The 14,046-nt window shown below is 37.8% G+C and overlaps 1 protein-coding gene across 3 annotated transcripts in view; it reads left to right on the top strand.

Annotated features, from left to right (window-relative positions):
• Positions 1 to 14,046, top strand: part of sntg2 (syntrophin, gamma 2) — a 116,534-nt gene that overhangs the window by 72,431 nt on the left and 30,057 nt on the right. For all 3 annotated transcript variants that reach the window (XM_023261194.3, XM_035943928.2, XM_023261191.3), the window contains 2 exons: positions 9,180 to 9,251; positions 9,549 to 9,758. In XM_023261194.3, the coding sequence (XP_023116962.2) occupies positions 9,180 to 9,251; positions 9,549 to 9,758 (282 nt within the window). The remainder of the gene's footprint in view (positions 1 to 9,179; positions 9,252 to 9,548; positions 9,759 to 14,046) is intronic.

Raw genomic sequence — 14,046 nt, 5'->3', positions numbered from 1 at the left:
CAGCTCCTGTGGGTTTTCCTTCCCACTGTCACCAACTGCTTGCTCACAGGGAATCCAAATGAGACTTTGGATTGGTGGGTTCACTGTTCTGTATTTACAACTCGTAAGGTCTTTGCCTTACTATGTTAAGTGCTATGAGATGACATTTGTTGTGAGTTGATGGAATATAAATTGAACTGAATTGAGTAGAATTGTTAATGTTTTTCCGAAAACCTGGATTATATTCATTATTAGTGGTTATCATTAATCTGGGTGTCTGCTTTCGTGGCAGTAAAATGTTATTTTTAATGGATATTTCAGTTTGTAGCCTTATTTGTGTGAAATTATAGAGTAAAGTGACATTGGCATGCAAACTGTGCCTTCTCCTCTCTCTGTGATGTTTTCAGACAAATAGTGTTGCTGAATTGTAGAAAAAGCCGTCCCTAAATAGCATTACACAGCTCTGTCGTTTGTGCGTGCCTGTCCATTAATACGACTGCATGCAGTCTTGTGCCGTGTTGAAAGTGATATGAAAATGTTACGAGGTCTGACCCAGTAAGAACGCCCTTGCAGTTTTTACTGAAACGAGACCTGGGTGCTCATTCAGACACAAAGCCGACACGTTCAGTTGCTGTTTGGTTAATGGAAAGGAGTGAATGTCTGACAAGGGCTATACTGAAGTGCTTTCAGTGCAGCATCTCCTCTCTAACTAGGAAAGTAGACATGGAAGATAGAGATATCTGACATATAAAGATTTCAAACTCAAACTTTTGACCCAAACTTATTATTTCAAACTTAATGACCATCATATTATTTGAAATCTTCCTGTTAAACTACAAGACAAAACTGAAAAAAACTTGATAGTTACTGTTACGATGGGGTAAGGAAAGTAATTCATGTTGAACAAAGTTTTTTTTTTTTTTAAAGAGGAGGAAAGGCATTGAGATTTGAGCCCATTGTAGGGTATCTAAGTTTCTCAAGCTTGAAATGTCTATTAGACTCTGTAACCATTGACAGTGTCATGGTGGTTTGGCAGATTTCAGTGAATCAAAACTATCCATCATGCCAGTAATGACAGAAAGGCATCACTCTGTTCACCTGTAAGTGCAAACATTCCAGTAGCAACTTCAAATACAGCAATTCTTGGATCTGTGAGCATCTCCTTTTAAGAACTAGTGGATAACATCTCAAACCAAGATGAACCAAAGCTGGATGGTTTCTGAATCTTATGATACAGTGTCCTCATTGTGATGACAGCAGGAACAATATCTCATGTAATCCTTGAAACACCTATATGTTACCTAAAACTGCAGTAAACCGTGTCAGCTGCATATTTTGAGTGAATTTTGGAGACTGCAGACTGCCATATATACCAGAGTATCAGAGTCTTAAGCCCACTATTCCCCAAGGTGATTCAGCAAAAGGGAAACCATTTCTTTATTTTAGTTGCATAGTCCGATATCAAGCTTCTCTGCAGAGAGTCCCAGACTACAAATTTATCTATCCAACCTTATGTGGGTGGGGATGGGAGATTTACAAAGACTTGTACACTAAATTTCAAACCTCAGTATATCTGTAGAAATAGGAATGTGAGATATCATCCTGTTGTCTCATTTTTTTTTGTTCAAAAGAGATAAAATGATTGTCTTGGAAGAAAATTCTTACACATCTTTATCCCAACCACAGTGGGATAGTAGAGTTCAGAGGAGAAGGCTGGAATAGAGCATTGGCTCTAATTGACTAATAGTCACAGAGGGGTTTGTTAGGCCTTCTAGCTGAGAGGTACTGATGCTTCCTGGCCCTCACAAAATACCTGGTTGTGGAATGAGAGCCCAGTTCTTTGTCTGATCATTTTGAGAGTCTAAGCTGAATATTTTAGATGATTTGTGAGACAGTAGTTCTACATTTTCAGAAATACACTTATTTACATACTTGCTGAGAATTAAAGTGGATTCTTGGTCAATCAGAACTGCTCTTCGGGTGGATGGATAGTTTCAGATACTCCCTTCACTTAAATCTTTTACACACTGCTGTATTATGAGCTGTGTTTTAGGTAATGAGAAGCTATATTCGGTACACTGTAAAAACTGTTTTTGTAAATACAAAAAACTGAAAATCTGGCAGCAAGGGTGGCAGAAAAAATATTTTAAAAACAGTACTTAGAAAAACAGTTAAACAGTATATAGCTGTTTTTATTATTGTTCTAATTTACTCTTTGTAATTTAATGAAAAGTAAACCTTAAAAACCTTTTAAAAATATCACTTGTACAATAATAACCATCAAATAAATAACTATGAATAAAATATAATAGAAGTTTAAAAATATTACAATTTGTATTTAAAAATATTTCACAAAATAAAATCCCCTGAGTACATAAATGGCGGCGTTGCCATAAAATACCTCTAAAAACATGAGAAAATGTAGTTGTACAACACAGATGGAAAAACTTTAAAATAACCGTACATTTTTCAAAAATTTAGTTTAAAAAATTGTTAAAATGTTAATTTTTACAGTGCATTTTTGCTTGCTTTGTATTCCACTCAAATAAACTCATACTTAACTCTTGTACATACATTTGTAGCGTACAACTAAAAGTAACACTATCAATGTTGAATATTGACTATAAACATGTTTAAATTCTTATGGCAGTGCAGAATGTTATAAGAACTAGTTGTTAGACACCACTGTCTCTTACTGTCTTATTTGTTGAATTTGGAGCTGCCACTTGCACACAGTTGGCTAAATGCTCTAAAGGTTTTAATATCTGCCTACCAGCATCTCTAGGACTCCATACCTAATAGGTTGTAATGCCTTTAATTCCATCTTGCTTGACCAGGCACTGTAACTTCCTGAAGTCTTTACTTGTTGCCTCTGTAGGCTCCAGAAAGTCTCACCAAGCATAGCACATATAAGATCACAACTTGTTTGGTTTTGATTTTATTTTTGTACAGATTAAGTGAACAACATTCCAACAGTAGGGTGCATAGACATGGACATGGACAAACACTGTCATCAGTGAGTCCCTGCTTTTACACTCGTTTGGCTGGACATTTACTGTGCATCCCCACATTTCCCGTCTGTCTCGACTATCTAATAAAGGAGAACCTCTGAATCCTCCCAACCTTGTTCTTTGACACACCACTTGTCATCTGCCTCTTTGAAGGAAATCAGTGCTATTTGTGACCAAGATCATGCAGATACTTTCTACAACTTTTGTAGCCATATATAGCATCCATTGAATGTCCACAACATTAAACGTGTCAGCCTCTTTTTGTGTAGGCCCCTCTTGTTGCCAAAACACTGCTGACCCTATTGACACATTACCATGGGTCCTCTGGGAGTGTGCTGTCCTCTATGACACTTAGACATTGGCAGCAGATTGGTGGGGACTCATTGGATCAGACTTATGTCGATGAACTCTGCAGATGTTTGATAGCATCGGGATGCGGGGACCCAAGGTTTCCCACCAACATGGCAGTGTAGCGAGATGATCAATGCTATTCACTTTGTCTGTCGATTGTTTTAATGTTGTAGCTCATCGGTGTAGGTGGTCATGAATTATACATCTGCTGGAGGTCACTACATTTGTTTCCACCAGTCTGCTTGAGCCTTCAGCACAACCCACTGAAGACCTCGTTGCTGTAGCATATTATACAGCTGTCCGAACAGCATGTTGTCAATACCCTCTCTACATCTACACTCATGCTCTGTGGTGAGATTAGTGATAGTCACTCTGGTTGTTTGTTACCATGGCAGGGACAAGGGTCTGGCCTTGTTTAAGCAGAGATTCTCAGACTGGGCTTGTTAATACCATCAAACAGAGCTTTTGTAGTTGCAGGCTGTCTTTCATTCTGCTGCGGGCATTGCTTCAGCAAAGAGAGAATATCCCTGTTAGAAATTCTTCAGCTATGTTGTGGATGATGCCTGCATGTTCTCCAGAGACCTCAGTTATGAATGCTCTGTGCAAAAGCTTCCAAACTTTTGTTGGATTTAAATGCTCATTACTAATATGCATACAGAGGAATGTCCTTAATGAAACATACATGATTCAGAGAAAGTTCTTTAAATTGCTGTGATCTCCTTAACAGGGAGCATGCCACAGGTAAAGAATTTTCTTGACACAGAAACTAAAATTTGTATGAACTTGAAGCAAGAAGAAAATTCTTTTTGGAGGCTATAGATGTGCTTTGACCGAACGAGAAATAAATACAGCTGGGAGCAGGTGAGAGCTGCAGTAAACTTTACCCGAAAGCAGAACAAGCACAGATAATCAAAAGTTTTTTCCCAGTTTTATGTCATTCTGATGAATCAAATGAAACCAACAAATCATGCTGACGAGATGTTAGTGAGAGAAGTCATCAGCTGTAACTTGAATGAATTGCAATAATGGATGTGTTGGGGAGTCGCAGAAGTTATGGTTCCGTGAACTGGAGGCATTATGCGTCTGGTGGGTTGTGAAATGCCAGACGTGTCCTCTGGCTTCTGTTGAAATATGGCAGTAGCCAACATCCCTGAGGTAGAGGAGGCTTGAATATGCAACAGGATTTTATTAGTGCATGTGTTTAATGAAATGCCCTGGAAAACAAGATCTACTGAGTAGCCTCTTTTTAGTCTAAGCATTTTGAAAACTCCCATAGCTATTTGTTTTAACCTTTACTCATGGGTCAAGATTACCAATGGACCTTACTTTATAAAATGATCACCTTCCGTATCTTACCTCAAGACTATGAGCTGTGTTCACCTTTTGAAAGAGTACAGTGGGAATTATTCTACATCTTAGAGTTTCTACAGGTAACAAATAGTTAAAGGACAAGTCTGATAATCTTCTGTGTTTTTCTCACAGTCAGTAAATCCCATGAAAAGACTCAAACCAGCAGTGAGTCAGTCTGTCTCAAAATTTTTAGGTTTTCCAGTCCAGTGATTCCCATACAGTTGGGCATTATAGTTTTTAACAAACGTTACTCAGACGGAAGTAAATTTGATGGGGGACTATTTTAGCTATCGTTTAATAACCATTTGGCACATTAGTCAGTATGGGCGGTGTTATTGACTCAAAATTATGAAAAATGTGTGTTTTTTCAAAATAATTATGGAGAATGCCAACCCATGTAACTTCTGTTTTTTAAAATATGTTTTAATCATTTTTGAAGACGTCTAAAAATCTCTGTTAGACGTTGTCGACACAGGCGGTAATAGTACTGTACAATCAATTAATTGGGATTGGTGACGGTAAGGAAAAAAGATCAAAAAGGAAAACAAAGCATGGGCTTTAATTACTGGGAAATGGTTTTGCATGAAGAAAAATGCAAGAGGAAGGTTAAGCTTTGAAAACTGGGTCATACAATGGTAAGTTCTGAGCTGTTAAAATCGCCTCATTGTGATGGTTTTGCTGGTATTCTGTATACTATTTTAGATCCCTGAATCCCTGATTTTGCTACCTCAGAGATAATTAACTGAAACATTATTATTATATTATTGTTTCAGATTCAGTGCATTAGTTGTCCACCACCAGTGGATTTTGTGACTGTGAGTCAGCTTCATGTAATTTATCAAATAAGCTGAGATCTTTTGACCTCTCTGTAACTATTTTATCTTATGTTGCCTCAGAAACTCAATATCTATATGTTCTTGCCAGTGGTCCAGAATCAATAAAGCTGGTGATATTCTGTATTTGTCAAATCTTATGAGACCAAACCTTATTACAAATATTGCCACTAAAGCCTTTCATTATTTTTTGCAAAGAAAGCAAGCATGTTTGTCCAATAATGGCATGTGCCGCTCTGTTGCAATTGGTGATATGAACCTTCATTTCCAGGAACATGACTACTGCGGTTTCTTTTGAATTAGCTGGGCTTTGTGGGATCCAACTGTGTTTAAATCCAATATAAACAGTCCCCATCAGTTGCACAGATTTTATTTGAATCATAAAAATGTTTCCTAAAAACTACTGAGCCCAACTTCAGGAAAATACGCAGGCTTTTTCAAAAAGAAACTATATACAGATGGCGAGCATTTTGGTGGCAGGGTTTGGGCCCACTTACAGGGAAGAGTTGCTGCATATCAGCACAGACTAATTCTAAATGATCATCTTTATCCCATGATGAAACATTTCCATCCTGATGGGAGTGGTCTCTGTCAGGATGACAATGCCCCCATCCATAAGGCAGAAGGGGTCATTGAATGATTTGATGAGTTTGAAAATGATGTGAACTCTCCACCACCATTATGAAACCATTAAATGAGGGAATGTCATTGGAAGAATAGAGTTCGTCCCTCCTTTAGAGTTCCATAGACTTGCCAAGAAGCATTAAAGCTGTACTGGTGGCACGCGGTGACACGACACCTTATCATCTGAGGGTTTGTCATGTACATACACTACAGGCCAAAAGTTTGGAAGCAACTTCAACTTTCTGTTCACAATGCCTTTCTTAAAAACCAGTATGAATTCTATAGATTTTGGGATGTGTTCACTGCATGATCAGACATTGTTTTCATTGATATGCTCCATTTTCCTCAATTAGGTATACATTGAAGTTACTGGACAATTGCTGAATAAATGTTCACAAAAGAAAAGATGTTGAGAAGATTTACAAGAATCACAACTTCAGTGCGAAATTAAATCTAGTCTGAAGAAACTAGAAGAAACTGGAAGTTGTGATGATAGAAAAAGGTCTGGAAGAAAGAGGGTTACTACAAAAGCAGAGGATAAATACATCATTGTCACCAGTAAGAGAGATTAGCAGAAAACAGCACCACAAATAATGGAGGAACTCAACATGACAAGGTCAAAACCCATATCTCTGACAACTGTGAAAAGACATTTGAGAAAGATTGGTCTGAAGGGTTGTGTATCTGCAATAAAACCACTACTTTGCCCAATGAACAAGAAAAAGAGATATGAGCGGGGAAAAAGCACACAAAAATTGGACCTATGATGATTGGAAACAAGTCCTCTGGACCGACAAAAACAAGTTTGAAGTATTTGGTTCAAATTGCAGAGTGTATGTCCACAGACAAACTGATGAACGTCTTAAAGCACCATGTGTAACACTCACAATAAAGCATGGAGGTGGTAGTGCCATGGTATGAAGAGGCTTTGCAGGTGATAGAGTAGGAGATTTATTTGAAGTAAAGGGTGTCATGAAGAAGGAACAGTGCCACTCCATCTTCCATCATCATGCAGTTTCATCTGGACTAAGACTTGTCGGTCAAAAGTTTGTTTTGTAGCAATATAATGATCCTAAACATTCTTCCAAGCTCTGTCAGGGTTACCTAGACAAAAGAGAAGAGAAAGGTGCTCTTCGAAAGATGGTTTGGCGCCCTCAGCCTCCAGACCTTTCTCTAATTGAGCTTATGTGGGACAAATTGAATCGATCAGTCAGAAAAGTGCATCCCACAAATCAGCAGTCTCTCATTGATTAATTTAGCAAAGCTTGGAATGCAATTCCTGACACATACCTTAAAAAAGCTTGTGGAATGAATGCCATGCTGTTGTTTAAGACATAGGAGGTTACTTTGAAGAAAGCAAAGTCTAAGCAAGAAAATCCTAAATACCTGATAATTGTGGTAAAAATGCGTTCTGATGAGTTACTCTTTATATAACTAATCATGTTTATTTTGTTGGAAAGTATGCCAATGAAACTATGATCTTTTTTTGTACAAACCTGATCTTGCTTCCTGACTTTCGGAATGCAGTATATTTGTTACTATGACGTTACTCTACATTTCCTGTGTTGACATGCACATGAAGACAGTGGCTACTGCTCCTGCCGGGAAAGAAGGATACTATTTTTGATTCAGAAGTGGTAGAGCAGGTTGTCTACCAATTGCAAGGCTGATAGTTTGATCCCTACCTCTCCATGTGTCCCTGGGCAAGATGCAAAACCCCAAGTTACTCTCGGTGCCTTGTGTGGCAGCTCTCTCACCATCAATATGTGATTGTGTGTGTGAATAGTTGAATGTGAAACACATTTTAAAGTGCTATAGAAGCTGGGTAACCAAGAGTTGTCAAGCCTAAAAATTTGCAGAATTCTGTTCCCTTACTGCCTGTTTTTTTTTTTTTTTTTTTGTCTGTTGTCTGTTTTGCCAACTCTAAAAGTTCTCATCCACTTGCACCAAATGTTTTGCTATTAGCTGTAAGAGTTAACACAAGAACCTTAATACACTTACAGCATCTGAGGAACTGAAAATCTAATACATTTCTTGTATTTTTGATGGAAGTGTCATCACAACAATAGGTAAATTGGTAATGTTAGCATGTAAGGAAACTGATGCCCTTAATATTAACATTACCTTTAATTGTATGCCCACAAGTCAGTGCTCTGTGGATGTCAGAGTGACAGAAACTTTAAGAATGATTTGAAACCAGTAAATAAGGACTATGTGTGTTGATATGTCTCCATGTCACCAGTTATATTTCAGTGTGGCATAAACTCAGAACATGTTAACATCTATTAGCTTCTTTTCTGCTCTCTGTGCTCAAATATACTGCACTTTAATACAGCCTAGTTCCTAATAAAGCTATTCTTAGTCACGTTTTTGGTTTCTATTGTAAGCCAACAGAACGAGTAAGAAATGGTGCCTGAAGCAGCCAGTTAAGACTACATGCTACTCAGCAGTCACTTCAGAGGCATCTGTAAGCTTGTATGCACAATACTAGAACCATTTACCTTGAGCAGCTCAATAGAATTCAGCCATCAGTCATTTCATTATTTAATCCTGTGCTTTTCTTACTGTGACTTGTCAAAATGTCTTCTGGGTTCCAAGTGATTTACATTAATACAAATGTCAATTTGAACATGAATGATTTATGATTTGAATTTTTTAACTTGTGGAACAAAACCTGAAAGTCCCAGTATTACTTCCTCCATAAAATGACTGTTTCTCTCTTTGAGCTGTCCTCCTTGCATGCCGTGGTTGTTGTGCTATAACAAAAGCGCTCTGTACTTTTGTCATAGTCTTTGTTGATAATGTATGTGTTACTTTCTTGATGTAAATTCGCTCTCTGTGCAGTGTAACAGGATGAATCCATGCTGTTTTCTGGCAGTGGCAGTCACCGAGGCGCTCACACAACTAAGCTTCCTGCCTAACTTTCATTTGCATGTAATATTTGGATAAGGAGTTGCTGCTAACAAGTGCAAAAAAGCCTGTTTTGTTATGCTGCCTCTTCATCTGACATTCCTTGATGTTTATTTCTCAGATCAGTGCTGCTGACTGGGGACAAGCTGAAACAACATATAACCTCTATGAGGTTCTTTTCAAGGTTCACAAGGTATGTTAAGAGAATCGTGCTGTGATGTGCATCAGGGCTGTTCAAATTTTGATCACAGCTGTTTTCATTCCTGTATAGATGGCTGTTTCTCTCTTTTTAGCAGATGGCAGATAGTATAGTGTTTCAGGCAGCTACTAAACAGGGCTGTTCTTAATTCAAAGACCACGATATGCACACAGTTTTTCTGATTAACCTGATAACTTCCTCTTAATTCTACCCACTGATTGAAGCATTAGAGGGTGAAGACACAGCAAAACCTTTTCCCCGATGTGTAATGATTGAAATCTTGTGTTACAGCTGTGGATGGCGGAAGACTGCTGGCTCCAGGCGAGGCTTTACTTGGGGCTGGAGCATTCGCCTGAGCAGCAGGACAATGAGTCTCTGTGCTTCAGTATTCTGGTCGGCCACGGCCAGAGCCACACCTTCAGAGTAGAGCTGGCCAGTGACCTGGCGATCTGGGAGAAGTCCTTCCAAAGAGCCGTCTTTTTGGAAGTGCAGCGAATACGAGTGAGTATTTCCACGTATAACATTACACATTTTAATACGTAAGGAGTGTTTTAGATTTTCTCTGCTTTGAAAATGTCCTGAGCACTTCTTGGATTAAAGGAGTTTAAAAAGCAGAAGAGCCTCTAAAAGCAATCTTTTCCCAACCTCAAAGGAACAACATGAAGCATTTGATGTTTGTGAAAATAAAGACCACAACACTACCTGGTGTGCTTTTAGGTGGGTTTTTAGAGCTAGAAGGCAGATCATCAACGGTCTTAGATGACAGCTAATATTTACTCTGTAGAATACAAACATAACAAAGTCTCAAAATAGAACATTCTAAGCTTTTAATGCCAGAGATATTGTATTGAATTGCTTTTAGTTGTGCTGAAAAAATCATTATTGTCTACAGTCATGCACAAGCCTGTTTAGTTAACATGACAAAATAACAAACAGCTCCTTTCATACAGAAAAATTTACATACAGTAAATGCATATATAAAAAAAATTCTTAAGGGGAATTTTTAGTAGTTTTAGTTTTAGCATATATATATATATATATATATATATATATATATATATATATATATATATATATATATATATATATATATATATATATATATATATATATATATATATATATATATATATATATATATATATATAGAAAGAGCTAATTAACAGGTTATATTTCAGTCAAGGACGATAAATCCTCTGAATCCCAGGGCACAGTGGTGGGTTTGAAAGGCCATTTTATTTTTTTTTAAAAAATGGTCAAAATTGCATCGTTAATCAAAGCCAAAGTTTATTTTTTACAGTCAAAACTGTAAAAACAGAAAAACCGTTAAGATTTTTACCTTTTCCATGGTCCTTCAACTAATTGTTACGGACAGAAAATGCAGTAAATTTAGCTTAAAATTGTGAAAATTTATGGAAATCACTTTCTTCTGTGTGTCATTTAGAAGTTATAGCGAAAGAAAAAGAAACATGTTCACCATATCCTGTAAAGAAATACAAAACTCTCTGCTTTACTCTATTGAAAATCTCATGTGACTCATTCATAAACTTTTAAGGTGAACTGCAGGCAGTGTTTACACACAAGAGAGGAAAGAGGTATGGAAATGGAGAGATTGAGAGCAAAATAGAACATTTTAAATATAAAATAAATGCAGTGTAGTGCTCAAATACACACACACATAAATATTTAGATATAGATATATATATAGATAGAATCTACAGAGGATCAAGTTGTATGAAGATACATTCAGCATAGTGAAACATCTTTTTCAAGCTGATGTGCAGAGCAAACACTTTGAATGAATTGTAAACCGTAAGTAGTAAAATAGTCTGTAGTCTCTAGTCTGTAAACCAATATGTAACTGATTGTATGTAGGACAAAAAAATCTAACTTTTTTTGTATTGTTTATGACACGACGGCTTTGTCAGACTGCACAGAAGATAGTTTTAATTTCTCTCTCTAGCGGTGGTTGTGCTGTTTGCATAGAAGTGCAGGATTTTATATTACAGTGGAAAATGAGGCCACAGTGACAAAACGTGTGACAGGAGTGAAAAACGCCCACTAGCTGCTTGATGGGCAGTGGGTTAATCAATACTCTGCCTCGTGGCTATCAGTAGCCACTGTACCACATCAAAATGTGTTAGTTGCCAGTCAAGAAAACGATGCAGTTCTTACCTGCTGCAGGTGAGTTTGACAGGTTTCCCGCCGCTGGTGCTTTTTTCCCCTGCAGGCCATCCAGCCCACTCTTCCTCTCACTTTGACACCACTGTGCTCAGCTGGTTTCAGTTCATTTAGGTTACCAAATAGATGCTGACCCTCATGGAGGATGGTTTTCATTCAGTGTCCACCAGGTCTTAGCAAAAAGTTTTCCTTTAATTCAGATGCAACACGGTGCTCCAAAGTGTCCACTCTGTCTGTACTCTCTGACATCGTCATTATGTAGAACCTGCCCTCATTTCATTGATAACCAATCTGAACAACAAAAGAAAACAGACAAAACAAATGACAGCCTGTGCAGGTGACAGTGTCCATGTGAAAAGTTAAGCTTTCATAGAAAATAGTAATGACTTAATTGTAAGGCATCATAGTGACAACTGACAGCACCCAGACTAAAATACCAGCCTGTCAGAATCTCTTTTACCTTTTCTCACAACCTTTGACAATTTTCAGAGTGTGTCAGTGGAGTCGACCAACAGCTCACACAACACGGTGAACTGAAAGAATAAAGGACAGACGTCCAGTACTGTCCTCTTGGTTCATTCTACGGATGCCACTGGGGCACTGACATTTTCTTTCTTTTTTCATGCTTTTTCAAACACAACAGTCAGTGTGATACGCTATGATTTGGGCGCCACTGCACCGCTTTCAGAAAACCAAAGTATAGTGTGTCACGTCTCGTTCAAGTCACAGCACAATCATTACATTCCTATATAACTAAGTGGCATTTTCATTTACATTTCAAGAGAAACTGATTTCCACCCTGAAAGGTAAGACTGGTATAGTAGGAAATGTTTCCAGGTTGAAGGAGCTACAAAGTCCATGTAATAATGTAGGAGGGGAGGATGGAGACAGAAGTCAGCAACAGGTCTTTTACCCAAATCGATCATTAAACATTACGTAGGAACACTTGCTGTTGACTTTTTTGCTTTTACTCACTTCAGTGGTTTAGTTTGGGCAGGAATAACATAAAATAAAAATATAATCTTTTCACAACATGTTGAAGCTTCCCCTCCATTTTCTGGGTAACACAGTGATGATACCTGCCTCATCAAATGTATGATTGGTTGGCTGAAAAGGAGTGACAGTAAAGCAATAATGTGATAAATAATAATGGTTCCCATAATTGAGAATGCAGGTTAGTTGTATAGGAATGTAATGTTTGGGCGGCAGCAGTACAACATGATGCTACACAGTAATCTTATTGCCAGACTAAACATTGTGCATCCTTAGTCAACACCCACTGACAGCATGTATCAAAACACCTGCACCCATTGTTTTCTCAGACTTCAAGGTTTTCCAGGATAATGCCTGTCAAAGCACCAACATTCACCACTGTCCCCTTCTTGATTCCAAGTCACACTTGGACACGTGTGCAGACACATGCATGTGCTCTGAACGTCTTGTGTTTCTGAACTGAGATTTTGGAGATTTTGCCAGTCTGAATGGTGTCCTACACAACAAGTTTGAAAGAGCCAGGCTTTCTTTGTGTTTGTGGTTATTGATTTTTTTTTTGTTACCAAGGTTTTCTCTGTGCTCATTCACATAAAAGGAGCCATTTCACTCTTCTTCCACACAAATGTGTCAGCATGTGCTGCCTACTTTATTCAAGAGGAACGGGTTGTTCTAATGGAGCGCTATGAGGAATGTAAGAATTTACTGTGGTAAAAAGCACTGTTACTGCAAATAATACAAGTGAAGTAGAAAATGTTAATGGTGCAAGTTATTATATTTATTTTACCACTCAGTGACTCTCAATGCAGCCACTTAATTCTCGTGTGACAGCTGCACAGTAGGCCTCTGGAACTTTACACATACTGAAGAAGTGCATTTAGGTCTGACACTGTCCCATAATGAAGAATACATAGAATTCACGATAGTCTTTGGCCTAATCAAAATGAAACAATGTTATTGATTGAATTTTCTCTCTAACAAATGCCAGCAGACTCATCTGGTGCAAAATTAAAGTATATTCATGCATTTTCTGCATCACCAACTGAGTGTACAGTGCCTTGCAAAAGTATTCACCCCCTGTTGGCTTTTTGCCTATTTTGTCACATTACAACCTCTAATTTAAATATTTTTTTAAAAATCTGAATTCTATTTGATGGAGCTGCACACAATAGTCAGTTTTGAAGTGAAATGAGAAATATATATATATAAAAAAGTAATTTTTAAAAATAAAAAACAAAAAATTGGCATGTGCATATGTATCCACCCCCTTTGCTATGAACCCCCTAAAAAGCTCTGGTGCAACCAATTACCTTCACAAGTCACATAATTAGTGAAATGAAGTCCACTTGTATGTCACATGATCTGTCAGTATATACACACCTTTTCTGAAAGGCCCCAGAGGCTGCAACACCTAAGCAGGAGGCACCACTAACCACACACCACCACAAAGACCAAGGAACTCTCCGAACAGAGTGACAAGAAGAAAGCCATTACTTTTAGCTAAAAATAAGAAGGCACATTTTTAATTTGCAAAAAGGCATATGGGAGACTCCCAAAATGTATGGAGGAAGGTACTCTGGTCAGATGAGACTAAAACTTAACTTTTCGGCCATAAAGG

Source organism: Amphiprion ocellaris, chromosome 20, assembly GCF_022539595.1.
Source record: "Amphiprion ocellaris isolate individual 3 ecotype Okinawa chromosome 20, ASM2253959v1, whole genome shotgun sequence".
Lineage (NCBI taxonomy): Eukaryota > Metazoa > Chordata > Actinopteri > Pomacentridae > Amphiprion > Amphiprion ocellaris.
The sequence above is the reverse complement of the archived record's forward strand: the minus strand, read 5'-3'. Positions and strand labels throughout refer to the sequence as shown.